General features: G+C 40.8%; 1 protein-coding gene across 1 annotated transcript in view; it reads left to right on the top strand.

Moving 5' to 3' along the window:
- Positions 1-26,866, top strand: part of ZSWIM5 (zinc finger SWIM-type containing 5) — a 173,754-nt gene that overhangs the window by 115,755 nt on the left and 31,133 nt on the right. The window contains exons 5-6 of the mRNA XM_066376121.1: positions 17,272-17,451; positions 25,259-25,435. Coding sequence (XP_066232218.1) covers positions 17,272-17,451; positions 25,259-25,435 — 357 coding nt within the window. The remainder of the gene's footprint in view (positions 1-17,271; positions 17,452-25,258; positions 25,436-26,866) is intronic.

Below are 26,866 nucleotides of genomic sequence, written 5' to 3'. Positions count from 1 at the left end.
CTAAGACTCAACTCCTCTCCTTGTTTTCAGAATCTTCCAAACCTTTGACTCAATCTAATCATGGGTTATACTGAAATAGTTCTATATGACATATTATAAAAGTTCTAATACAGCTCCTCGGTACTTCCTCTACCCCAGAAAGCAATAGCAAACTTCCTACTTGTATAAAATAGCACCACAAAAACTGCAGGTTAGGATTTTAGTGAGTTTTAGTGGACTGAAGCCCCTGAAACATATATAAATATTTTATAGTTAGCGCCAAAGCGTTGGAGAATGAGGTTTAATGACTCTGGGACTATACCTGGTTATTTTGGGGCTGCTAAGTATACAGTTTGGGTTTGGGTGCTAAGGCTTTTTGAAATCACCTGGAGCATTATGGCTTTGGAACTTTCATTAATAAGAAATAGCTACATTATTGTTATGTGCCAATCTCCATGTTAAAGTTTGTACTCACATTGTTTCATTTAATTCTCATAACAATCCTAAGAGGTAATTAAATTATATATTTATTGCAAAGAACTAGAGATTGCTCTGGTTAGTTTTGGATACAGAATAAAGAATTATAGAAAACTTTCTGCTTTGACATAATCACACTTTTGTTTTTTCCATAGTGAGAGACAGACAGGGTCAGACAGATAAGAAGCGAGAGAGATGAGAAGCATCAACTCATAGTTGCAGCACCTTAGTTGTTCATTTATTGCCCTCTCATATGTGCCTTGACTGGGGGCTGTAGTCTAGCCAGTGACCCCTTGCTCAAGCCAGAAACCTTGGGCTTCAAGCCAGTGACCTCTGGGCCCAAGTCAGCAACCATGGGGTCATGTCTATGATCCCACGCTCAAACCGGCAACCCCACACTCAAGCTGGTGAGCCCACGCTCAAGCCAGATGAGCCTGAGCTCAAACCAGCAACTTCGGGGTTTTGAACCTGAGTCCTCAGTGTCCTAGGCCCACACTCTATCCACTGCACCACCGACTGGTCAGGCCACACTTCCTGAAGTACAGGAATATTTCACTGTTAGTCTGTAGCTACTGGTCCAACCAGTTGTGACTAGGGTCACATGCATAATACATGGCAATTTAAGAACTGCTTCTAGACTCTTTCCTAAGAAGAAATGATAGGTGGCATAGACTTCCTTCCAAATTAAGATATTGGCATCTCTGGCATTGCATGCTTGGCTCAGTGGATAGAGCATCAGCCTGGCGTGCAGACATCCTGATCCCTGGTCAAGACACACATGAGAAGCGACCATCTGCTTCGCTTCCCCTCCCTCTCCCCCTTCTTTCCCTTTTCTCCTCTCACAGCCAATGCTCAGCTGGTTCGAGCATTTTGGTCCAAGCATTGGTGCTGAGGATAGCTTGGTTGATTTGAGAATTGGCCCCAGATAGGAGTTTCTGGGTGGATCCTAGTGGTGCACATGTGGGAGTCTGTCTATCTCCCCTCCTCTCACTTTAAAAAATAAATAAATAAAAATAATATTGGCATCTTCATATTTTTAGAAAAGAAAACTGAGCTCAGAAAAGTTAAGTATTTCATTCAGAGTCACACACTAATAAGTTGTGGCTCTAATACTGGAACCCCAGTCTGTCTGAGTTCAAATAAAACATCTTTCTGTAGCATCTTCCTCAATTCTATCTCATTATGCCCTTTTTATCCCCACAGAGCAGGTTTCCTAAGAGTTTAAAATTAGCCTTCACAGTTAATTTCTTCTGAGGCCTAAACCTCTTGGAGTGATTTTTATGACAACCATGGGATTGTGCTGTGGATTTGGGTTTGGTCTTTGAGGCTAAGTAGGTGAGAGGAAGTAAGTAGAGCTGACTCCTAGTGCTTTTAAAACTCTTGCACTATACTTAGGTTCATTATGAAAAGCTCTTGCTTCTGACATTTTCATATCCAAGAAATTGCTATATCAATCTTCTTAAGCAACTGTCAGCATTCTGCAAAGACAGTGGTTCTCAAATTTCTATGAATCATCTGGAGTACTTGTTTTTAAACAAACTGTGGGATCTATCTCCAGAGTTTCTGATCTATCTCCAGGTTGGAGTGGGGCCTGATCATTTGCTTTTCTAACAAATTTCCAGGGGATACTAATGCCAGTATTCCAGAGAACCACTACACTAAGGGAAGCCTTACGAGATTCGATACTAGAGCATAGTGCTTTTACGCTTTCCCTAACTACTCTGAGGATTCCTTCCTGGTCACAAGGCCTGCTCACCTGGGAAGGGTCTAGGCAGGATTTATAGGAACTTAGAGAGTGGGCTCACTACTTCCAGTTTCTGAACCAGATAAAATAGAAGCTATCAGACTTGGAGTTTGCTCATATCCTCATGTCTGTAAACATATGCTTTACTTTCTTTTCTGTTAAAATCTATAAAGTAACTCTGCTCCCATAAAAGGCCAGTCTTTACATATTTACCCTGGTTCCTACGCTATATCCTGTTCTCAAGAATTTTGCTCCTGCAGTTATCTCCTATCTCTGGCATCATCAATTTCCCCCCTCTACTAAGACAACCCCGTCAGCATACAAATATGCTCTAATATCTTCAGTCTCAAAGAAAAGTACCTTTGATAATCCCACACCCTCCAATCATTACCCTATTTCTCTTCCCTTTAAAGCAATAATTCTTGAAAAACTGTTTGTAATCACTCTTTCTACTTCAAGGGTCCCCAAACTTTTTACACAGGGGGCCAGTTCACTGTCCCTCAGACCGTTGGAGGGCCGGACTATAAAAAAAACTATGAACAAATCCCTATGCACACTGCATGTATCTTATTTTAAAGTAAAAAAACAAAATGGGAACAAGTACAATATTTAAAATAAAGAACAAGTAAATTTAAATCAACACACTGACCAGGATTTCAATGGGAACTATGGGCCTGCTTTTGGCTAATGAGATGGTCAATGTCCGGGTCCATATTTGTCACTGCTAGCCGTAACAAGTGATATGACGTGCTTCCGGAGCCATGACGCGTGTGTCCCGTGTCACCAGAAGTAGTACTGTATGTTAGCAACGCCGTGCTTTGCGGCGCCGCCACATACAGTACTCCAGGAGCACAGGATGCGGATCCATTATCTCTTGAGCCCACTGTAGTTGAGCATCCATTGCTCATTGGTGCCACTGTACTGAAGTAGCTCTTGTCAAAGTCACCAGTAACTTCCATATTGCTAGATACAGCAGTCATTTCCCACTTGTTACCTTATTTGATCTCTTAGCAATTTTCAATAAAATTGACCATATCCTTCTTGAAACTTATTCTTTTGGCTTCCATAACACCGCACACTCCTGGTTTCCTCCTATGTTCCTAGCTACTTTTTTCTCAGTTTGCTTTGCAGGCTCTTCTGCTTTTCCTCAACCCTTCTAAATATTGAGTACACCACAGCACATACTTCCCGGTCTGTATTCTCTACCTAAGTGATCATATTCAGTCCCATGGCTTTAAATAACATCCAGATGCAGATAAGTCACAAATTTATGTCTCTATCCCTGACCTTTCTCCTGAACTCTAGGCTCAGTGTCCAGCTTCCTGCTACCTCTAAGAAACACTCAAACTTAACATGACCATCATGGAACTCTTAGTTTTCCTGCCGAAGCTTGATTTCCCCCTTCTTGTCTGCATTTGAGTACACAGCAGCAAGATATATCTAGTTGCTCAGAAAGAAAACCTAAGCATCATCCTTAGTTTCCTGTTTCCTACCTCCCACACCCAACCCAAAACCGGTTGACTCTCAGTTAGAAGACTGAGATAATGTATATAGGCCCTGGATGTTTGGCTCAGTGGTAGAGCATCAGCCTGGTGTGTGAATGTCCTGGGTTTGATTCCCACTCAGGGCTCACAGAAAAGCCCCCATCTGCTTCTCTTCCCTTCCCCCCCTTGCTTCTCTCTCTCTCTCTCTTTCTCTCTCTTTTTCTCTTTCTCTCCCTCTCCTGCAGCCATGGCTTGATTGGAGTGAGTTGGTGCTGAGGATGGCTCCATGGCTTCCGCATCAGGTACCAAGAAGAGCTCCATTGCTGAGCAACAGAGCAACACCCCAGATGGGTAAAGCGTCAGCCCCTAAAGGGCTTGCCATGTGAATCCTGGTTCGGGTGCATGTGGGAGTCTATTTCTCTGCCACCTGCCTCTCATTGAATTTAAAAAAGTAAAAAAATAATGCATATAAAGTGCTTAATATAATGCCTTGCCCATAAAAAGAAATGTTATAGATATTATATTACTATTAAATTTAATATATAATAATTGTGTAAATTTTTAACTTTCATTAGAGTTTTTTACCCTTTTTTTAAGTTGCTTAAAAATATGCTTTTGGATATTGGTAACACAGACCCATGAGTGCTATTAAATGCAGGAAACTACAGGATATTTTGCTTTAGCTCTTCTCTAGAGATGTGATAGCCTCTTGAGTGTTTTTGAAATAAATTCATAAGGCCTTACTAAGACAGAAAACTCATTTTTAACTTACAGGTGAAATTACATGCACTCACTTTCTAGAGATCCCCTTTTTATTTACTTATTTATTTTTATTTGTTCATTTTTTAAAGAGAGGGACAGATAAGGGAGAGAAAGTGAGGAGATAGATGAGAAACATCAACTCATAGTTGCATCACTTTGGGTGTTCATTGGTTGCTTCTCATTTGTGCTTTGACTGTGGGGCTCAGGCCGATCCAGTGGTGCCTTGTTCAAGCTAGCAAACTTGGGATCATGTCGAGGATCCTGTGCTCAAGCCACTGACCTAGGGTTTTCAAACCTGGGTCCTCAGCATCCCAGGTCAATGCTGTATCTACTGTGCCACCACTGGTCAGGCCTCGGGATCCCCTTTTTAATATTAAATGCCTAGGAAATAGGAACTCCTTGATGACTAGAATCACACTGTTTCTTTATCTTTTAAGCCTCTCTCAACTCAGTCTGTTTTCCATTCCTATAATCCTATTGATTTTGAAATTCATAAGGTCACTAAAATCCCTTTAGTTGCCAAATTTAATAGCCTCTTTTTAGTTCTCATTCTGCTTGTAAAGATTGAATGTGAAAATCTTTTATTTAACAATAAATGAAAAGCTACTTTTTTAACTGTAAAGTAAATGGTTGTTACTAATATTGGTTCTACCACATTAGAGATTGCTAATTGGTTCACCAATTTCTCCTGGTTCTTCTGACTCTTGTCTTTCTTTTTCTTTTGTGCTCATTCCTTCTTCTCTGCTCATGACTTAAATGTTGATGTTTCCTCAAACTTCTGTTCTTAGTATTCCTCTCTTCTCATCCTAAATGATAAGGTTTTCTTATCTTTTTTGTGGACAGGGCTCTACCCCTCCCTGCATGAATTTTAAAAGAACCAGCAAATGGTGTAATACAGACACACCATAGGGGAAAAACAACAATGTGAAGAAAAAGTTTTTTCTCATGAGGTTTATATAGGCCTTTAGGATTTTAAAATCCTAAAAGTCGAGCCTGACCTGTGGTGGCGCAGTGGATAAAGCATCGACCTGGAATGCTGAGGTTGCCGGTTCAAAACCCTGGGCTTGCCTGGTTAAGGCACATGGGAGTTGAAGCTTCCTGCTCCTCCCCCCTTCTCTCTCTCTCTCTCTCTCTCTCTCTCTCTCTCTCTCTCCCCCTCTAAAAAAATGAATAAATAAATAAAAATAATTAAAATGAGATAAGCCTAAATATTCTTAAAAAAATAAAAAATAAAATCCTAAAAGTCGAGAAAGTATGATATACAGATAGTGTATTATAGAATTATATACCTGAAACCTATATAATTTTATTAACCAGTGTCGCCCCAATAAATTTAATAAAACAAATTTAAGTGGAGAAATAAACTTTTATGACTTGAATATTTGTGCATCTTTCTTACTGCTTCATTGTCCCAAACTTTTTGCCTCCCAAACTTACATATTAAGGATTTCCTGCCACCTGGTGTTTATAAGTGACACTATTATTGGTATGATCTCACAGTCCTTATAGAACTAAAAACTAACATCCTAGCTTACAAAAATTTTCTATCAGAAGGAAAAAAACATCTAATGGATTAAATATTTAAGGAGACTAAGATGACTCCTCAGAGTGTCTTTGCCCTTTCCCCTGTTTAGGTATACAAACTCCCACTACCTCTGCCAAAGGGATTCCTATATTTACCTCTTACTCTTCTTTTTAAATAAAATAATATATACGCACATGTTAAAACATCAAATAATTTTACAAACTTTTGAACAGTATTCCCTGGCCCCATTCCCTCACATTGCCAGTTACCACTTCTTAGAAAGAATAAGTTTTACCTTTTTTAGTTGCTTTTTCTAATATGCCTCTACATTTCCAAATAGCTGTTCTTTTTTTTATTTTTAAATTCTAGATATCATCTTTTCTCTTCCTACAATGAAAAATGAGCATTTATCTTTGTAAGGGTCACACCCTTAGGATTCTTTACCAAATAGGCTTTCTCATTCTTTTCAGTATGGATAAGCTGAGAATGTTCCAGATCTTTAAGTTCTGCTTCCTTTTTGATGAAAAGTTCTGTCTTTAAATCATTTCTTTCTTCTCACATTTTACTCTAAACAGTCAAGAGGAACCAGGCTGTTCTTTCAATAGTTTGCTTAGATATTTCCTCAGCTAATATCACTTGCAGGTTCTATCTTCCATGAAACACTAGGACATGAACATAATTTAGCCAAGTTTTTTGCCACTTTATAACAAGAAGTGCCTGCCTTCCAATTTTCAATAAAATATTTGTCATTTCCATCTGAGACTTCATCAAAATGGCCTTTACTATCCATATTTTTACCAGTGTTCTGTTCTTTTTATTCTATTTATGTATTCTCTAAGAAGATTGAGACTTTCTCTATAGCTCTCCTCTTTTCTTTCTGGGACCTCACCAGACTCATCGTTAAAGGTCTGTTCATAGCAGCATAGGCTTTCTCTAGTACGTGGCTCAAAACTCTTCCAGCCTTTACTCAGTTCCAAAGCTGCTTCCATATATTTAGGAATTTTTGTAGTAGCATACCACTTCTTGGTACCAATTTTTGTCTTAATCTGTTTAGGCTGCTATAACATAATACCATTGACTAGGTGACTTATAAACAACAGAAATTTATTTCTTAGTGTTCTGGAGGCTGGGAAGTCCTATATCAAGTGACCAAAAGATTTAATGTCAAGTGAGGGCTGGCTTTTTTTTGTATTTTTCGGAAGCTGGAAACGGGAGAGACAGACAGACTCCCGCATGTGCCCGACCGGGATCCACCCAGCACGCCCACCAGGGGGCGATGCTCTGCCCCTCCGGGGTGTCGCTCTGTTGCTACCAGAGCCACTCTAGAGCCTGGGGCAGAGGCCAAGGAGCCATCCCCAGCGGCCCGGGCCATCTTTGCTCCAATGGAGCCTCGGCTGCGGGAGGGGAAGAGAGAGACAGAGAGGAAGGAGAGGGGGAGGGGTGGAGAAGCAGATGGGCGCTTCTCCTGTGTGCCCTGGCCGGGAATCGAACCCGGGACCCCTGCACGCCCGGCCGACGCTCTACCACTGAGCCAAACGGCCAGGGCCCATAGACAGCTATCTTTACACTGTGTCCTCACATGGCAGAAGGAGTGAGGGATCTCAGGAGAGATCTCATTCTCATTGAGCCTATAGCACCCAGTACATAAACATATGTGTATACCAATAACTTCTTCCTCATTCTCTCAAAATAGTGATATTATGATATGAGGCTAAATCAGTGTTAAATAAGTTTACATTATTACATCTATAAAAATAGTATTTGTAGCCTGGCGTGGTGGCACAGTGGATAAAGCGTCAACATTGAATGCTGAGGTCACTGGTTCGAAACCCTAGGCTTGCCTGGTCAAGGCACATACAAGCAATCAATGAATAACTAAAGTGAAGCAACTATGAGTTGATACTTCTCGCTTCCCCCACCTTTCTCCTCTCTCTATAAGATCAATACGTAAAATCCTTTTTTTCCTTTTTTAAAAAATCTTTTGTTGTTGTTGATTTTTGCAAGAGAAAAAGGGGAAGAGAGAAAGTGCCCTGACCAGGGACTGAACCATCAACCTCTGCACTTTGGGACAACACTCAAACCAATTGAGCTATCCCTCCAGAGCAATAGTAAAAATCTTAAAAAAAGAAAAGAAAAAATAGCATTTGTAGTGCAGTCTTATAGTGTACTAATATTACATTTACTTTCTTTTTTTTGTTTGTTTTTTTACAGAGAGACAGAGAGTGAGACAGAGAGAAGTATAGACAGGGACAGATAGACAGGAATGGAGAGAGATGAGAAGCATCAATCATCAGTTTTTCATTGCGCATTGCAACACCTTAGTTGTTCATTGATTGCTTCCTCATATGTGCCTTGACCACAGGCCTTCAGCAGACCAAGTAACCCCTTGCTGGAGCCAGCGACCTTGGGTCCAAGCTGGTGGGCTTTTGCTCAAACCAGATGAGCCCGTGCTCAAGCTGGGACCTTGGAGTCTCGAACCTGGGTCCTCTGCATCCCAGTCTCCCAGTCCGACGCTCTAGCCACTGCGCCACCGCCTGGTCTGGCCACTTTCTTTTTTTTTTTTAATGGTTTAAATTTTTTTATTGATTGATTTTAGAGAGAGAGGAAGGGTGAGAGAAACATCAATTTGTTGTTTCATTTCGTAATGAATTTATGGATTGATTCCTTTTTTTTTTTTTTTGAAGAGAGGCAAGGGGAGAGAGAGAAAGAGACAGGAACATCGATCCGTTCCTGTTTGTGCCCTGACCTGGAAAGGGAACTGGCAACCTTTGCACTTCCGGACGATGCTCCAACCAAACTATCTGGCCAGGGCTTAATTTTTTAAATTTATTGATTTTTAGTGAGATAGAAAGAGGAAGGGAGAGAGAGGGGAGGGGGAAGGGAAGCATTCATCTGTTATTTCACTTAGTTGTGCATTCATTTGTTGCTTCCCATGTGTGCTCTGACTGGGGATCAAACCCACAACCTTGTAATTTCATGATGACACTCTACCCAACTGAACTAACCAGCCCAGATGGTGAGTTGATTCTTGTATGTGCATTGACCGGGTATCAAATCTGCAACCTTGGTGTATCGGGATGATGCTCTAACCAACTGAACTACCCAGTCAAGGCTCACATGTACTTTTTTATACTATATTTTTTCCTCTTCATGAATTAATCATTGCTTTTTGTAGTTTGGCTTTTAGGAAGATTGCAAATTTTTCTGTTGTTATTATTAATTTATCTCCAGGTTATCCAATCTAAATGTAAAATCTTCATTTAATGTTTAATCACATCAAATAATCTATCAATATTACTATTTCCTAGCAACATCCCTTCTGGAATCCTCTCTTTTCCTTCTCTAACCTGCTACAGCATAGTCATTGTAGCTATTGCTCTTCACTGGGACTTCCCTTTTCCTTTTTTCTGTGTTGAACTCCATTTTCCGATCCAACATTCCCTTCCCTCTGGCTTTATTCTTACTTTGGTGGAGTACATCTTCCAGAAGCTTCCTAAAATAAGAATACATGAGAGATAAGTTTAAGATAAATTTTGTATTGCTGAATGTCTATATTTTATCTTTTATTTCATTTTATTTTATTGTTTGTTGATTTTTTTTTTTAAGTGAGAGGAGAGGAGATAGTAGACAGATTCCCAAATGTGCCTCAGCCAGGATTCACCCAGCAAACCCACCTGGGACTGATGCTCGAGTACTGAGCTATTTTAAGTGCCCGAGACTGGCACGCTGGGACCAGTCAAGCTATCTTCAGCACCTGGGGCCATGCTCAAACCAATCAAGCCACTGTCCGTGGGAGGGGAAGAGGGAGAAAGTGGAGAAAGGGAGGGGTAATAAGCAGATGGTTGCTTCTCATGTGTGCCCTGACTGGAGATCAAACCCAGAATGTCCATATGCCTGGCTGACACTCTGTCAACTGAGCCACAAACCAGGGCCTCACCCTCAATTTTAAAAAAAATAATTAAAAGATTTTTAAATTACAGTTGATGTACAATATTACATTAGTTTCAGGTGTACAACATAGTGATTAGACATCTATACAACTTACAAAGTGATCACTCTGGTAAATCTAGTATGCATCTGACACCATATAATACTATTGACTATATTTTTTATGTGGTATTTTACAGCCTCATTACTATTCTTGAACACCGATTTGTACTTCTTAATCCCTTTACCTTTTTCACCTATCCCACCAACACCCCTCTCATCAGACAACCGTCAAAATCTTCTTTGTATCTATGAATCTGCTTCTATTTTGCTTGTTCATTTATTTTGTTTTATAGGTTCCACATGTAAGTGAAGTCACCTGGAATTTCTCTTTCTCTGTCTGACTTATTTCACTCAGCACAATACTCTCTATGTCCATCCTTGTTGTTGCAGATGCAAGATTTCGTTGTTTTCTATAGTTGAATCATATTCCATTATATATATGCAGCATTTCTTTATCCATACATGTACTAATGAACACTTTGGTTGCTTCCATATCTTGGCTGTTGTAAATAATGCTGGAATGAATATATGGTGCATATGTCTTTCCGATTTAGTGTTTTGGATTTCTTTAGATAAATACCCAAAAGTGAAATTGCTTCTTTGTCTTTTGTTCTAGACTTTGTTTTAAAATCTGTTTTGTCTGGTATAAGCATTGCTACATAACTGTTTTGTTTGTTTGTTTCTATTATCATGGGATAATCTTTTTCCATCCCTTTACTTTCAGGCTGTGTGTGTCTTTTGATCTGAAGTGAGTCTCTTGTAGACAGCACATGTAGTGTCTTGTTTGTTATCCATTCAACCACTGTATGTCTTTTGACTGGAGCATTTAATCCAGTTGCATTTGAAGTAATTGATAGATGTATATTTATTGCCATTTTATTATTAATATATACTTTTAAAAGATTTTATTTATTGATTTTACAGAGATTGGAGTGGAGCGAGAAGTATTAACTCATAGTTGCTTCACTTACTTGTTCATTGCTTGCTTGTTGTATGTGCCTTGACCAGGCAAGCTCAGTGTTTTGAATGGGAGATCTCAGTATTCCAGGTCTACACTCTATCCACTGTGCCACCACAGGCCAGGGTATTATTCATATTTTTTATTTTTTATTTCTTCTTCTTATACTGGTTTGGTGGTGAAGAACTCCTTTAATTTTTTCTTGTCTGGGAAGCTCTTTTTCTGTTCTTTAATTCTAAATGATAGCTTTTGTGGGTAATCTTGGTTGTAAGTCATTGCTTTTCATCACTGAATATTTTGTACAGATTCCTTCTGGCTTGCAAAGTTTTTATTGAGAAATTAGTTGACAGCTTATGGGAGCTCCCCTGTAGGTAACTTACTGCTTTTGTCTTGTTGCTTTTAAGATTCTCTGTTTATCTTTAACCTTTGGCATTTAATTATAGTGTGTTTTGGTGTGGGCCTCTGGGTTTATCTGGTTAAAGACTCTCTGAGCTTCCTGGGCTTGTATATCTATTTCCTTTACCAGGTTAGGGAAGTTTTCCATTATTATTTTTTTCTAATAGGTTTTCTGTTCCTTGCTTTCTCTCTTCTTCTGGCATGCCCATGATGTGAATGTTGATATGCTTGAAGTTGTCCCAGAGGCTCCTTACATTATCTTCATTTCTTTTTTTGGATTCTTTTTGCTGTTGTGATTGGGTGTTTTCTGCTTTCTTATCTTCCAAATCACTGATTTGATCCTCTGCTTCATGCACTCTTCTGTTGATTCCCTGTAATGTATTCATTTCAGTTACTTTAGTCATCATTTCTGACTGGTTCTTTTTTATGCTTTCTAACTCTGTATTCATGTTTCCTATATCTTTGTTGAAGTTCTCCCTGAGATCATTGAGCATCCTTATAATCAGTGTTTTGAACTCTGCATCTGGTAGATTGCTTTTCTCCATTTTGTTTAGTTCTTTTTCTGGACTTTTGTTCTGTTCTTTCATTTGTGACATGCTTTTTTGTCTGTTCATTTTGGCTGCCTCCCTATGTTTGTTTCTATGTATTAAGTAGAGCTACTACACTTCCCGGTTTGGTAGAATGACCTTATGTAGTAGATGTCCTATGGGGCCCAGTGGCTTAGCCTCCCAACCTGGGCACTCCAGGTTACCCTCTCCCCTGTAGACTGTGTGTTTCCTTCTTTTGTAGTCAAGCCTTGATTGCTGTTAGCATGCTAATAGGAGGGATTTACCCCAGGCTGATAGGCTGTGAGGACTACCACCACCACAGTGGAGGAGCTGCTGTGCAGGAACTGACCCCACAGAATAGGTCTCATTTCATCAGAGCTCTGGTGCCCAAGACTCTGCCCCTTGAGTATGTCTCTGGCAATAGTGGTTGTGTGGAGCTCCAGAGTGTTCTGAAGCTGGCAACCAAGTGCACTGGCTCTGGGGCCTCCCAGGAGGTACAAGCAAAGATCAGCTGCTGCCCATGCCCTGCCTGGGGCCACCCAGCATGAATTCTAGAACAAGCTACAAATAGGTACTACTTGTACTGGGCTTGGAGGTGCCCAGGATAGGCCAAGCTGCAAACCAAGGCTGGCTACCACTAGTGCCTGGCCTAGGGCCATTTAGCAAGAGGTATAGGGCACTCTGAGACCAGATGCTGATTGTTTGGGGTTTGTGAACCTTTTGAGAGATTTCAGGAAAGTCTACTGCATGAGCCAGGACATGCTGTTTGCATGGGAAAGCTACTGGAAATGGCTTGGGTGGGCCCACAATTTGGGTGTGGCAAGATCTCAAGAAATCACCAGGGCCAGGCAAATAGTATTGGCCAGGCTGATGGAGACTCAGATATGGCACTTACCAGTTTTGTGGTGGGGAGGACTCAGCAAAGGAACAATGGCCTCTGACAGCACTTCTCTCTGGGACAAAGCTGGCCCTTCATCCCTCATTTGAAAGCCAGACAATTTAGTTCCTTCATGTATGTCCCTGGGACCCCTTTGAGCTGCTGCTGCACCAGAGTGAACAAGTCTGTGTAAGTTTGTACAATGGCCTTTTAAGAGGAATGCCTGGGACTCCAGCATCCCCCACTCTCACTCTGCCACTATTTCTGCTGGTCTTCACATCCAGAAGTTTTGGGGACTTCTCTTCGTGGTACTGATACCTTGGGATGGGGGGCCTAGTTTGGGCAGGGACCCCTTGCTCCTCATGGGTGATCTCTGCAGCTGAGATAATCCCTTCCAATTTTTAACCACCACACATTGGTATAGGACCAATCCATTCCATGTCTCCACCCCATCCAGCAGTCTTGATGTGGTTTCTTCTGAATGTCATAGGTATAGGACTTCTCTTTAGCTAGACTTCAGGCAGTCTCAATGATGGTTGTTCTGTAATTTAGTGTTGGAGGATATGAGTGCCACATTTACTTATTTGCCATCTTGACCAGAACTCTCACCTTAGCTTTCAAGTGATACTTTGATTGGGTGTAGAATTCTAGTTTGAAAACCATGTGCTTTTCTTTAGAATTTCAAAGATATTTCTCCATTGTCCTCTAGTTTCTGTTAAGTACCAGACCATTCTGGTTCAGGAGAATGTTCTGTTTTTTCTCTGTAGAACCATATATTTTTTCTCTTTGTCTCCATTAATCTGAAATTTTATAGGGCTTTCAGTTGCTGTTGTCTTTTAACTTAAAAAAAAAATCTAATCTGCTTAGTACTTGATAAGCCCTCTCAAATGGCAGGCTATGTTTTTTAGTTTGAAACTTTTTCTTGAAAAAAATCTTTTTCCTCATCTTTATTTTCTCTCTGTCTGAAACTAGTCCTCTTATTTGAGTATTATCTTCTAAGTTACTATGCAGCAGGCTTAGAGGACCGTCAACATCAGGGATAACAAAATAGAGGGTTCCAAGAAAGAATGCTCTAAGATTATAAAATTGATAGATGATTTGATGGGACTGAACATATTGACTAGAGATTGATCCTCTAATTATTTTTCTCTCCTTATATCTATATCTTTCCTTTTTACTTATTTATTTTTGTGTTTTATCTTCTGACATATTTTCTCAATTTTATCTTCCAACTATTTTATAAATTTTAGTCTATTTTTGTCATATTTTTAACTTTTTGTTGTTGCATCCTGTGCATATTTCATGGATGTAATATCTTCTCACTTCAAGACTATCGATTAGAGTTTATTTTCTTCCTATTGTTTCCTTTGTTCTTTGTCCTTTATGTAAGATGTTTTCCTCATATAGTCAAGGTTCTTTAGCTGTACTTTATTTTGTTTGTTTTTTTAGCAACAGAGAGAGATAGAGGAACAGACAGGGACAGACAGAAAGGAAGGAAAGAGATAAGGAATATCAAATCATAGTTGAGGTCCCTTATTTATTCATTGATTGCTTTCTCATATGTGCCTTGACTGGGGGAGGGGGTTCCAGCTGAGCCAGTGACCTCTTGCTTAAGCCACCGACCTTGGGCTCAAGCCAGCAACCTTTGGGTTCAAGCCAGCGACCATAGGGTCATGTCTGTGATCCCATGCTCTAGACAGTGACCCCGTGCTCAAGTTGGTGAGCCTGCACTCAAGCCAGTGACCTTGGGGTTTCAAGCCTACCTTCTCAGTGTCCCAGGCTGATGCTCTATTCACTATGCCACCCCCTGGTTAGGCTAGCTATACATTCTTATGTAAAAGTAAGATACTTAAAAGTGAAAAAGGAGGCTCTGTGTATGTGTGTGTGGCCTTGTCAACTAGACAGCTTAACTGAGGATGATATGGTTGGGCTTTTTCATTGGAGAACCCTAACTATCAGTATCTGCAGTGTTTTTCCCCCTTGTGCGGATTAGTTCCTCAGGGGGTAAATCCTCCAATTTCTTTATGTGGGTTATAAGCCTGTCACATCTTCTCAGAGCCAAGTGGGGAAAGAGTGTTGAGTGAGGGGGTATCCATTTGTTCAATATGTATAGCTTTTCCCTTAACTCCTTAGTTTTCAGTATGGAAACCTCACCCTCAGCTGTATGTAGTAGTCCTAATCCAGATCCTCTCTGAATCAACCTTTCCAGGGAATAAAGCTCTGGTCTTTTTCCAGAAGAGGGAAGAAGGAGGCACTCAGCTACTTTGAATAGAAGAAATCTGGGAACCTTTGACAGACTTTTAACCAAGTCTACGTATTCTCAGGCCCACTTTCAGTGGGGTTCTGGAATATGAATCAGTCTGCTTATGGGCTTTCCTAAAAGCTGGACTCATATTTCAACTTTGTCAGTTCTGCTAAGTCAGCTATCACTCATCCACATGATTTGTAGATTCCAGAATTTGTAGCTGTTCTCTTTCATCTCTTCCATTCTCCTCGGTGTCTATGTGAGTTTATGCCTGTTTTTATCCCTTTTCTTTCATTTCAGTGAGATCTCAAGAGAGAGTTGTGATAAACATATCTGTTGAGTTAGCCATCTTTAACCAGAATTAATTCCTGTTTATTCTTTAAGGCCAAATTCAGATGTCATTTCCTTTCTATTACTTACCCTGACTGCATGTGCAAAATTAATTGCTCTATCATATATATTCTCATAGGACTTTATATATGTCTATGATATCATTTATCAAGGTTTTATAATTATTTGGATGACTCCTAATTGCAATCCCCTTGAGAGCCATCATTACATGCTATTATTCTATTACCTAGTATAGTTTCTTTATGGTAGATTTAAAAATTTAATTGAGCCAATAGAAATGAATAATCATCATCTTCAGTTACCGTATTTCCCCATGTGTAAGACGCACCCTTTTTCAAAAAATTTGGGGTCCAAAAACTGGGTGTGTCTTATACAATGGTTATAGATTTTTTTACTTGCGTTTCCCACTTTTTCACGCTTGTTTTTGCAATTATTGTTGAAGACAGTGATTTGTCATCAGATACAGATGAGGACAAGCTAATGGATGGGAGTTTTGACAATGATTAGAAGTTGTATGAATTTTATGATTAATAAAACTTGAGTTCCATAACTGTATGTAATACATTTTTTTTCAAAATTTGGGCCCCAAAATTAAGGTGTGTCTTATACATGGGATAGTATTATACATGGGGAAATATAAATTGAGGATAAAATGGCCATTTAAAAATTTTTATTTGACTTCAAGGGACCTTGAAATAGTGTCTGAACATACCAAAGGATGTTTAAATTGAACTACTACTATACAGTAAGATTTATTGCTAACTTGAGATTGAGACTCAATCTACAAGCCAACCTAGAGAAGAAGTGGGTTTGCTTGAAAAGGAAAGTGATGTAATCAAAGAAACATTATCCATTGGTTATGTGGAGCAAGTGATACTCTGCTACAGTGACAGAAGATGCAAGATTGTAATAGTTTTAAGGCATCACAGTTTATCAGCAGTATCAAAATCCAAGTCCAAATAAACCATTTTCCCTGGAAAAAGGAAATACTAAAATTTTATTATGCACCAAGTAATATGCTAGGCCCTTTACAAATGCTATCTCATTTAATTCTCACAATATCCCTACAACATAGGAGTTTTGGGGGGTTTTTTTGGGGGGGGTTCTCTTTTTTTTAAAGGAAGCATTTTTTTTTCCTTTTAATTTTTTATTTTATTTTATTCATTTTAGAGAGGAGAGAGAGAGGGAGAGAGACAGAGAGAGGAGAGAGAGACAGGGGAGAGGAGCTGGAAGCATCAACTCCCATATGTGCCTTGACCAGGCAAGCCCAGGGTTTCGAACCGGTGACCTCAGCATTTCCAGGTCGACGCTTTATACACTGCGCCACCACAGGTCAGGCCAACATAGGAGTTTTTATGATCTTGGTTTTACAGTTGAGGGATTTGAATCACAGCCCAAGGTCAGCTAACCAAAAACTGAAGCCTTTTCTGAACACCTCCCTTCTGGCCCCTGTCCTTGTGCTAAATGCCTTTCCTCTGTGCTGCTCTTGTACCTGGACATATCTTTATCTCAACACTTACCTTATTCAAATGGCAGTCTGATTCTTTATCTTTCTCTCCCGCTAGACAGCTGCTCAAGGGTAGGAGCAGTGTCTTCTTTTTTAGTACCGAGCCTTGAACATGGAAAGCCCTCAATAAATGTTTGTTGGACTAGAGATTCAAGCTAGGAAATCAAGCCCAAATCTATCTTGTTCCTTATCACAGGCACACATCCAGATATCAAGGTAGTCGCCCTGTTTTAATGAAACTTTGGGAAGGAAAAATAATCCAGTTCTGAACACTTTAGCAGATCTCATTTTTTATATTGAGAAACACTGATGTTTTGGGAACTTTTCCTGCCAGCTAAAAATGGAAGAAAAAAGTAAGCTGACAAGAGTAAGGCTTATACATACATCGAAAAACAGATATGAAGAGTGTGGGTTGTTTTATTTTCCAGGGGCCTTATGGGTGTGCATCATTTTAAATCCACATTGCAAACTGGAGGAAAAATCCTCTTGGCTGCAGCAGCTGCAGAAGTGGAGTGACTTGGATGTCTGTCCCCTGGAGGATGGGAACTATGGGCATGAGCAGCCCAACATCACCAACGCCCTTCCCCAGAATGCCAATTACAGCCCAGGTGAGCAGATATCTTTTAAGGGTCTTTGTGCTTGTAACTCCAAAAGGTTGAGGAGAAAGCCCGAAAACAAAGATATAACTGGACAAAAGTTTGGCTATCAGAATTGTCATCCTAAATAAGAAAACCCAGTTCTGTTGTTTGTCTTGAAAGGCAAAACTTTAAAAAGGTTGTTTTTATCTCTGACATTGGGGATGCTATCTTTTTCTGCATCTAGAGTATCCTTACAGTGCCCAGCATAAATTCCTAGAGTCCTCTTCATGATTCTTCTTTACCCTTTAAGTTCTTTTTTTTTTTTTTTTTTTTTTTTTTTTTGCACCTTTCTGAAGCTGGAAATGGGGAGAGACAGTCAGACAGACTCCCACATGCGCCCGACCGGGATCCACCCGGCACGCCCACCAGGGGCGACGCTCTGCCCACCAGGGGGTGATGCTCTGCCCCTCCGGGGCGTCGCTCCGCCGCGACCAGAGCCACTCCAGCGCCTGGGGCAGAGGCCAAGGAGCCATCCCCAGCGCCCGGGCCATCCCCGCTCCAATGGAGCCTTGGCTGCGGGAGGGGAAGAGAGAGACAGAGAGGAAGGAGGGGGTGGGGGTGGAGAAGCAGATGGGCGCTTCTCCTATGCGCTCTGGCCGGGAATCGAACCCGGGTCCCCCGCATGCCAGGCCGACGCTCTACTGCTGAGCCAACCGGCCAGGGCCTTTACCCTTTAAGTTCTTTATGACTAATAAATCTTGGCTTATTTGGGGTTGGTTTTAGTTCGGAAGACCTACTTCAATGGAAGTATGGAAGGCCTCTAGAAAACAGATTTTTTTTTTTTTTTTTTACAGAGGCAGAGATAGACAGGGACAGAGAGAGATGAGAAGCATCAATCATCAGTTTCTCGTTGCGCGTTGCGACTTCTTAGTTGTTCATTGATTGCTTTCTCACATGTGCCTTGACCACGGGCCTTCAGCAGACCGAGTAACCCCCTGCTGGAGCCAGCAACCTTGGGTCCAAGCTGGTGAGCTCTTTGCTCAAGCCAGATGAGCCCGCGCTCAAGCTGGCGACCTCGGGGTCTCGAACCTGGGTCCTTCCGCATCCCAGTCCGACGCTCTATCCACTGCGCCACCACCTGGTCAGGCGATTTGTTTTTTTTTTCTGAAGCTGGAAACGGGGAGAGACAGTCAGACAGACTCCCGCATGCGCCCACCAGGGGGCGATGCTCTGCCCACCAGGGGGCAATGCTCTGCCCCTCCGGGGCATCGCTCTGTTTCGACCAGAGCCACTCTAGCGCCTGGGGCAGAGGCCAAGGAGCCATCCCCAGCGCCCGGGCCATCTTTGCTCCAATGGAGCCTCGCTGCGGGAGGGGAAGAGAGAGACAGAGAGGAAGGAGAGGGGGAGGGGTGGAGAGGCAGATGGGCACCTCTCCTGTGTGCCCTGGTTGGGAATCGAACCCGGGACTTCTGCACGCCAGGCCAACACTCTACCACTGAGCCAACCGGCCAGGGCCTAGAAAACAGATTTTAAAATTGTCCTGACAGTTGGTTTTTTTAGTTTTCTCTGTTTTCCTCAAATGTTTATACAGCAGATAACTAAGAGGGGACATGCTTCCAAGTTACTGCTATAACCCTTGCCTCATTTTAAGACAAACCCAGTACAGTGATACTGTACCCTTGGCATTTTGAGCCCACTGACCTACAATATCACTAGGCATTTGCATCAGTTTTAGTTCATCTAACTCAAGCTATTTGATGTTGGCAACTGATTGCTCTTTAGCCTATTAGGAACCTTTATTAGTAAGAGATTTTGATCAGACACTAACATGGTCCCTTTACTTTAGGTGATAAATCTGGCCCTGGCTGGTTGGCTCAGTGGTAGAGCGTCAGCCTGGCATGCAGGAGTTCCAGGTTCGATTCCCGGTCAGGGCACACAAGAGAAGCGCCCATCTGCTTCTCTACCCCTCCCCCTCTCCTTCCTCTCTCTCTCTTCCCCCCCACAGCCAAGGCTCCATTGGAGCAAAGTTAGCCCGGGCGCTGAGGATGGCTCTGTGGCCTCTGCCTCAGGCGCTAGAATGGCTCTGGTTGCAACAGAGCAACGCCCCAGATGGGCAGAGCATCACCCCCTGGTGGGGATGCCGGGTGGATCCTGGTGGGGCGCATGCGGGAGTCTGTCTGACTGCCTCCCTGTTTCCAACTTCAGAAAAATACAAAAAAACAACAACAACAACAAAAAAAACTGTACCATAATTGATTGTCAGCATATTTAAGGCAACTAAGGTAAAGAGAGGTGAAAGACTGCAGTTTTGCCACTTCTTTAAGTCACTGTTTATTGGCACTCATCTAACCTACAACACAGAAAGCCATCTTCTTAGTATTGGCTGTGAATTTGTATAGAGAGAATGAAATAAAATGCATATAAACACATGCCTCCAGTCTGGCATTTTCTTTCTTGCCATAGTATACTGTTGTTCTTTATTGTTTCTGGTTCTCATTTGAATATATTGCTTCCTCTGCTGTCTTTTAAAGTTGTGGCAGATTTATCTCTCTCCCATTGGACCTGATGGAGCAATAGGCATCCTCCTTATTCTTCATTGCCATTTCCACATCAGTGTCCTTTACTCCCTCCTAAAATACTCCCAGCTCTAATGTTTATACCATCAAAATATGCTGTATGCTACTCTTCTGGTTTTGGTCATTTGTAGACTTCTGGATGAAATTCCCCTTATTCCCTGAAGATTTTTGACTATTGGTTCATAACACTACTCTCTGTCACTACTTCTTTCATAATTCTAAATGATTTCAGTAGCCACATAGTTGAGCCTTTCCTGCCTCTCAGTTTGTTGACCTCTTCTCTTTTAATAATCTCATCTTCCAACATAATTTAGCCATATAATCCCAAGATCTTACCCTAATCTTGTTATTACCAATAACTTTCTTAGCAGCTCTAATTACCATCACCAGTCTTGACTAGCTTATTTTTTTTAGTATCCCAATTGCAGTAATTCTTTGACCTGCTAGGACAGGGGTCGGGAACCTATGGCTCACGAGCCAGATGTGGCTCTTTTGATGGCTGCATCTGGCTCGCAGACAAATCTTTAATAAAAAAAATAATAACTTTAAAAATATAAAACATTATTATGTATTACAATCCATTCATTTCCTACAGCTCATTCATGGTTGCAAGTGGCTGGAGCCAATCACAGCTGTCCAACGGGACAACACCACATTTTTATTGGATAATGCCTAATGTACACGGGTCGTTGTATGGTTCTCACGGAATTACATTTTAAAATATGTGGCGTTCATCGCTCTCTCAGCCAAAAAGGTTCCCGACCCCTGTGCTAGGAATTTGTTCTCTCTTGATAGCTTCAGTTTCTTCCTTATCTAGATTAGATTCCTTGGTGCATCATTGTAATCACTCCCTTGCATACATACTCAATCCCCTCATTCCCTTTGTTACACTCATGTAGCAAATCCCTAATGTTAGTAGTTCAGTCTAACTCTCTGATAACTCGGTGCTCATACTGCACAGCTGAACATGGTGGAGAGGAGTACAACCTTTATAACTGGTCTTATTTTGAGTTTATGACCGCTAATCTCAAGTGGCTTTGTAATACTGTGTAGACTGGACATCCATTGTATTTCCCTAATCTATGCCTTGTTTCGCTCTTCTAAATTACTATTTTCCACCATCTTTTCACTAAAATTAAAAAAAAAAAAAAAAAAAATTCCCCGTATTGGCAAGAGTGAGGGAAGGAAGGCGTTGAGGGGAGAGAGAGAGAAAAGCATCAACTCTGTTTCACTTAGTTCCATTAAGTTATGCACTCATTGGTTGCTTCTCATATGTGCTCTGACCAGGGATTGAACCCATGACCTAAGCATGTAGGGATGACTCTCCATCCACTGAGCAACCTGGCCAGGGCTCACTAAAACTTTTCATATTTCTCTTTCCTCACTTTTAGCTGACAGCCTTGCTTCCTATTCACTGAGAATATAGAAGCAATCAAGAGAATTTCCAAAGTTCTGACACCGCATTTGCCCCAGACTATGCCCATCTACTGTACTTCTTCCACTAGTTTTGTTTGTTCTTTCATCTAAGTTCAAGCCTTCCACTTATTCTAGAGATCCTATTCCGTCTCTTATTTGGGACATCATTCCGGAATTCTTTCCTCTCTCCTGCACCACAGATTTTTGTGGATTATTCCTATGAGTATACAAGCACATTGTTTTATCTCTCATCCCAAATAAAACAAGAAATACTTGTGGCCCCATATGCCTCTCTGGCTCTCTTCCTGTTTTTCTAAGGTAGTAGAAATAAACGCTAAATTTAAGAAAAGTAATTTAAAAGATAGTATATATTTACTATCTCTATCTCTTCTGCTCTTATTCTCCCTTGAATTCACTCTAGTCAGGCTGTCATCTCCTTCCACCCCTCCACTATTGAAACAGCTCTTGTACTGGTTGCTGATGTTAACCATTGATAAATCTATTGGTTGATTCTCAGTCATAATTTCTCTTTTTTTTTTAGGTGAGAGGAGGGGAGATAGTGAGGCAGACTCCCATATGTCCCCTGACCAGGATCCACCTGCAACCCCATCTTGGGCTGATGCTCAAGCACCAAGCTATTTATAGTACCTGAGTCTGTCACCCTCCAACAAAGCTATCTTCAGAACCCAGGGCCACGCTCAAACCAATTGAGTCACTGACTGCAGGAGGGAAAGAAGGAGATAAGGGGGAGTTGGATGGGGGGAGAACCATATGGCCACTTCTCCTTTGTACCCTGACCAGGAATTGAACTTGAGACATCCATATGCCAGGCCCAGGCCCTAGCACTGAGCAGCCAGGGCCCTCACTCATAATCTTACTTGACCTATAAGCAGTATTTGTCACAATTTATCTGTCTTTCCTTGAAACACCTTTTTCATCTTATTTCCAAAACACTGCTCTCTCTTGGTTTTCCTCTTACTTCATTGGCCCCTCCTCAGTCTTTTTCATTATCTCCTCCCAACTTCTCTACTTAAAATGCTGGAGTGTCCAGGGCTCAGTCATCACACCACTTCTCTTTCTATACTTATTTCATTGTATTGTTTCAATAATCATCTATATACTAACAACTCCCAAATTTATACCTCCTGCTTAAGAGTTTTTCTCTCAACTTCATTGAGATGTGCAATGGCCTTTTAATATCTCCACTTAGATATTAATAGGCATCTCAGTAGGCTTTCTTACCTCTCAAGCTCCACCCAAGTATGTTCTTTCTACAGTCTAACCTATCTTTATATACCTACCTCTATATATGCCAAGTCTGTCTTAAAAACCTTGGGGTCATTCTTGATTTTTCCCTTTTTATTTCACCCCAGATCTAATCCATAAGCAAATCCTATTGCCTACTCTAGATACTGTATATCAAGAATATATCTATCTACTCTCATTACTCCACTGTTTATTACTCTGGCCAAGGTACTGTTATCTTTCACAAATTATTGCAGTGGCCTCCTGACTACTCTTCCTGCCCTGCCCTTCCACCTTATAGACTATTCCCAATACTGCTTCCAGTTAGCTTTTTAAAATGCAAGTCACATCCTATTTCTTCAACAGCTCAAAGCCCTTCAGTGGCTCAGAAAGCCAAAGTTATCTTTCACTCGTGGCCTGCAAGGCCCTTGTGATCTGCTCCCCAGTATCTCTCTGACCTCACCTCCTATGATTTCCCTGCTTGCTCATTCCATTCCAAGTACACTGACCTCTTTGCTGCCCTCAAACACTCCAGGTATTTTCTCACCTCAGGATCTTAGCACTTGCTGTTCCTTTTGCCTGGAATGCTCTTCCCTTAGTTATGTCTTGCCTTTAGTTTCTTCTGGTCTCTGTTCAAATGTTACCTTATTAACATCTGACCTGTTGTGATGCAGTGGATAAAGCATCAACCTGGAATGCTGAGGTTGTTGGTTCGAAATCCTGGGCCTGCCAGGTTAAAGCACATACAACAAGTCAACCAATGAAAAGATAGACTGAAGCAACTACTTCTTGTCCCCCACTCCTCTCTCTGTAAAATCAATAAATAAAATCTTTTAAAAATATGTTACCTTATTAGAGACCGTTCTATATAAAACAGTTACACACACCTAACACCAGCTTGCCTTTCTCCCTAACTCTGCTCTCGTGTTTTTTACAACATTTATAATCACCTGATATATATTTATTTAACTCTCTCCCCATTTGAATATAAAGGTCCCTGAAGGCAGGCACTTCGCGTATCTTCAGCACCTAGAACAGTACCTTTCATGTAGTACGTACTCATTATTTGTTTTCTTAATGAAGTACAAAACATTGGAGCTTAACCCCACTGTAGGCTGAGCAGACCCTCAGTGGATTCTAACTTCAGGACAGGGGCTTAGACTGCAGCCAGTAGAAAAATCATTGTGTTGTGCTGAGAGACAACATGAAGGAGAAACAATTTCAGTAAATACTGTCAGTGCTGTTCTAATTTAATTCTCTTGAGCTCATAATCTGTGGAATATGTCAAATTCTAAAGAGATGACCAAATTCAAAGAACTTCTGATTAGTGCATGTAATGCTGGTGGCCGAGGCCAGGCAGGTCCACATTGGATTTGAGCAGATAGAGGAATTGCAGAGCCAGAAATCATTGGGCCATTCTCGTTTAAAAGAGTCTCACAATGGCAAATAAGCAAACTGACAGGGGCACACCTCATCTCAGTGCAGCAGGCAAACAAATAGCAAAAACGGACCCTCACAGTAGCAGCCAGGCAATCCGTAATCTGCAATCCGCCCTGAGGGTAAGCACCCATAACTTTACATGGACTATACACACGTGGTGCTGCCACGTGCTCATACACCAGTCAGGAAAATACAAGGCAGCAAGCCTAACATACCTATTTTCCCAATAGTGAATGAATATGTTCATTCTTTTCATGCCCAGTCTGAATCTGCTGACTTTGCCTCCCAATTTTTTTGCACAGTCTCAGTAGATGCACACCTTATTTGGGCATCTCTGGAAACATCTGTGCAGGACTTGGTTTCTTCATCCTAAAATAGTTTCAACTGCTCTTAATTTACCAGAGAGTCAGTTAAATAATATCTTACACTTTTTTGTATCTCCTTAATTCTCATTTCCATGAGTCCTGTATCTACAGTTTATGGCAGTATATTTTCTATCTGTCTTCCTACACACTACTCAAGAATTGAGCTACTTTGTCTGCTGTATTGGTTTCCCTGCAGCTTTTCCCTTGAAGAAAGATGGCTTGATAATACTCTAATGAGAAAAGAAGTTAATTAGTCTTTTGTCAGTATCAGTTTTTCTTATTGGAGAACAAGGCTGTAAGCCTGCAGTTACAGTGTGATAAAGATACCAGAATACAAAGGGTTTCAGCTCTTTTTTTCCCCTAGCTTTTAATATGAATTTCATGGAAGTTCTCATTCTTACAAGGGTCATGCTGTAAATGAAACAGGTTATGGACTGACCAGGGAAATTATCTAACTACTTCTCTCTTCCTGTGACTTCTACAGAAGCAGTTTGTATCTTCTTAATTGAACAGCCCAATACGATTGTTCCTGTTCTCTTTCATGTGGCTCTGGGTCCTAAGAGAAATTTTTTTTCTGTAAGAAATTGAAAGGCAGCAATATATCTCTGTAGAAAATATATTTCCATAGAGGGCGCAAACACACTGAAAACTATCCAAAAACAGGTAACGCAAGAAACACCCAGACAGATGGCAGGGTGTTTCTGTTCTTCTGCCCAACTTTCTACCCTGAAGAAGACAGGAGTTAGAGCTTCAGATTACCCATCATTGAACTGCCTTATTTATTTCTTTCCCCAGAATCCTTATCCAGACCAAGGCGAACAGTATTTACTAGAGCCATCGAGGGCCGTGAATTGCATTGGCAAGACAGCCACCTACAGCGAATAATTAGCAGCGATATATATATAGCTCCTGTCTGTCAGCAGGAAAGTGAGAGACTACTCTTTAATTCCCAAGGCCAGCCACTGTGGCTTGGTAAGTGTACCTCTCCTCTACTCGAAGACTTTTGGAGCCCAGTCTCACCTATTGGCCTGGAATGAACCATATGCATCAGAACCAGCAACACAACTACAATTTAGACAGTCTTTATGCAGATCTTTTGGGACCTGACTCAGGCTTCAGTATTTATGTGAATCCTGAGCCTTTGGCATATGTACTCAACTGAGGTACAATAACCTCAAATAGAGGAATATTCTGTATCCTAAATTTTGGGAGGGGAAAGAAGTTAATAAATCTCAAAGAGTACTACCAAAGCCATTAGACATCAATTCACAGGCTCTTACTCAACAATTACTGAGCAGCATTACAGTCTACTCTGAAATTAGGTTTTGCTAAAAAGGCACTACATTTGAAACTTAAGTTACCCTGTACTAGTAACTAGGGCACAATCTGCATTTGTCATGAAGTTTCTTCCTTTCCATCTTTACATAACAGAATATCTTTACATTTCCTTCATCATAACAGAATAAAGCTGTTTCATTGTCAGTTTAAACCATCCTCTGGCCTTCTGTCAAGTCTGTTTTTGACTCTGTCACAGGATGCCCATTACAAAATAGACATTCTTTTTAAATATATTCATTTTCTGAGTCTTACAATAATGATATACATTTTTATTATCTACTCCCAATTCCCTACCTCTGTCCTTCAGCCCATTATCTTTGTCTTTCTCAAGATCTTGCCGAATCTGGATATGTCCCTGTCTCTCTCTTGAAAGCCTTGGCCAAACTCACCATGAGTTGCTACCTGAAGTTCCTTTTTATTATCTTTCCTCCTGTCTGATCCAACACTTCTACTTAAATCTAACAAGCTGCTGAGAAAAGACATACCTCATTAATAAACAAAGATGCAAATAAAAACATTGAATTACCATTTTTTTGATCATCAATGGTCAAGGATTTTAAAAATAAAGATAATTAGTTTTTGGTTGAAGAGGTTGAATGGAGATAGGTACTCTCATACTCCTGGTAGGTGTGTAAATGCTTACAGGCTTTCTGAAGGGTATTTCAGCAACACTTACTAAATGCCTTTAAAATATATTTATTCCCTTGATCCCAGAATTCTGCATGTAGGAATTTATCCTGAGCTATAACTATCTAAAAGATGCACAAAACTAGGGGATCTGTTAGAGCATGATTATAAAAAATGTACAGATGAGTAAAATTGGAAACAATTCAACAAGAGGGCATTGACTGACTCAGTGGATAGTATACATATTCAGTAGAGTGATCTGTAATCATTTTTAGTGTTAAGTATATTAATGCCATGGAAAAAATATTTACATTGTATGAAGTGGAAAACCCCAGTTACAAAACAATAATTATAATATCATCTCATTGTAATTAAAATTGAGTAGAAAAATCTGGATATACATACATGAAAGTGGAAATAATGCATAACTCTGGTGAT

This window comes from Saccopteryx leptura, chromosome 3 (assembly GCF_036850995.1).
Source record: "Saccopteryx leptura isolate mSacLep1 chromosome 3, mSacLep1_pri_phased_curated, whole genome shotgun sequence".
NCBI classification, from domain to species: Eukaryota; Metazoa; Chordata; class Mammalia; order Chiroptera; family Emballonuridae; genus Saccopteryx; species Saccopteryx leptura.
This window is presented reverse-complemented; position numbering and strand designations above follow the sequence as displayed.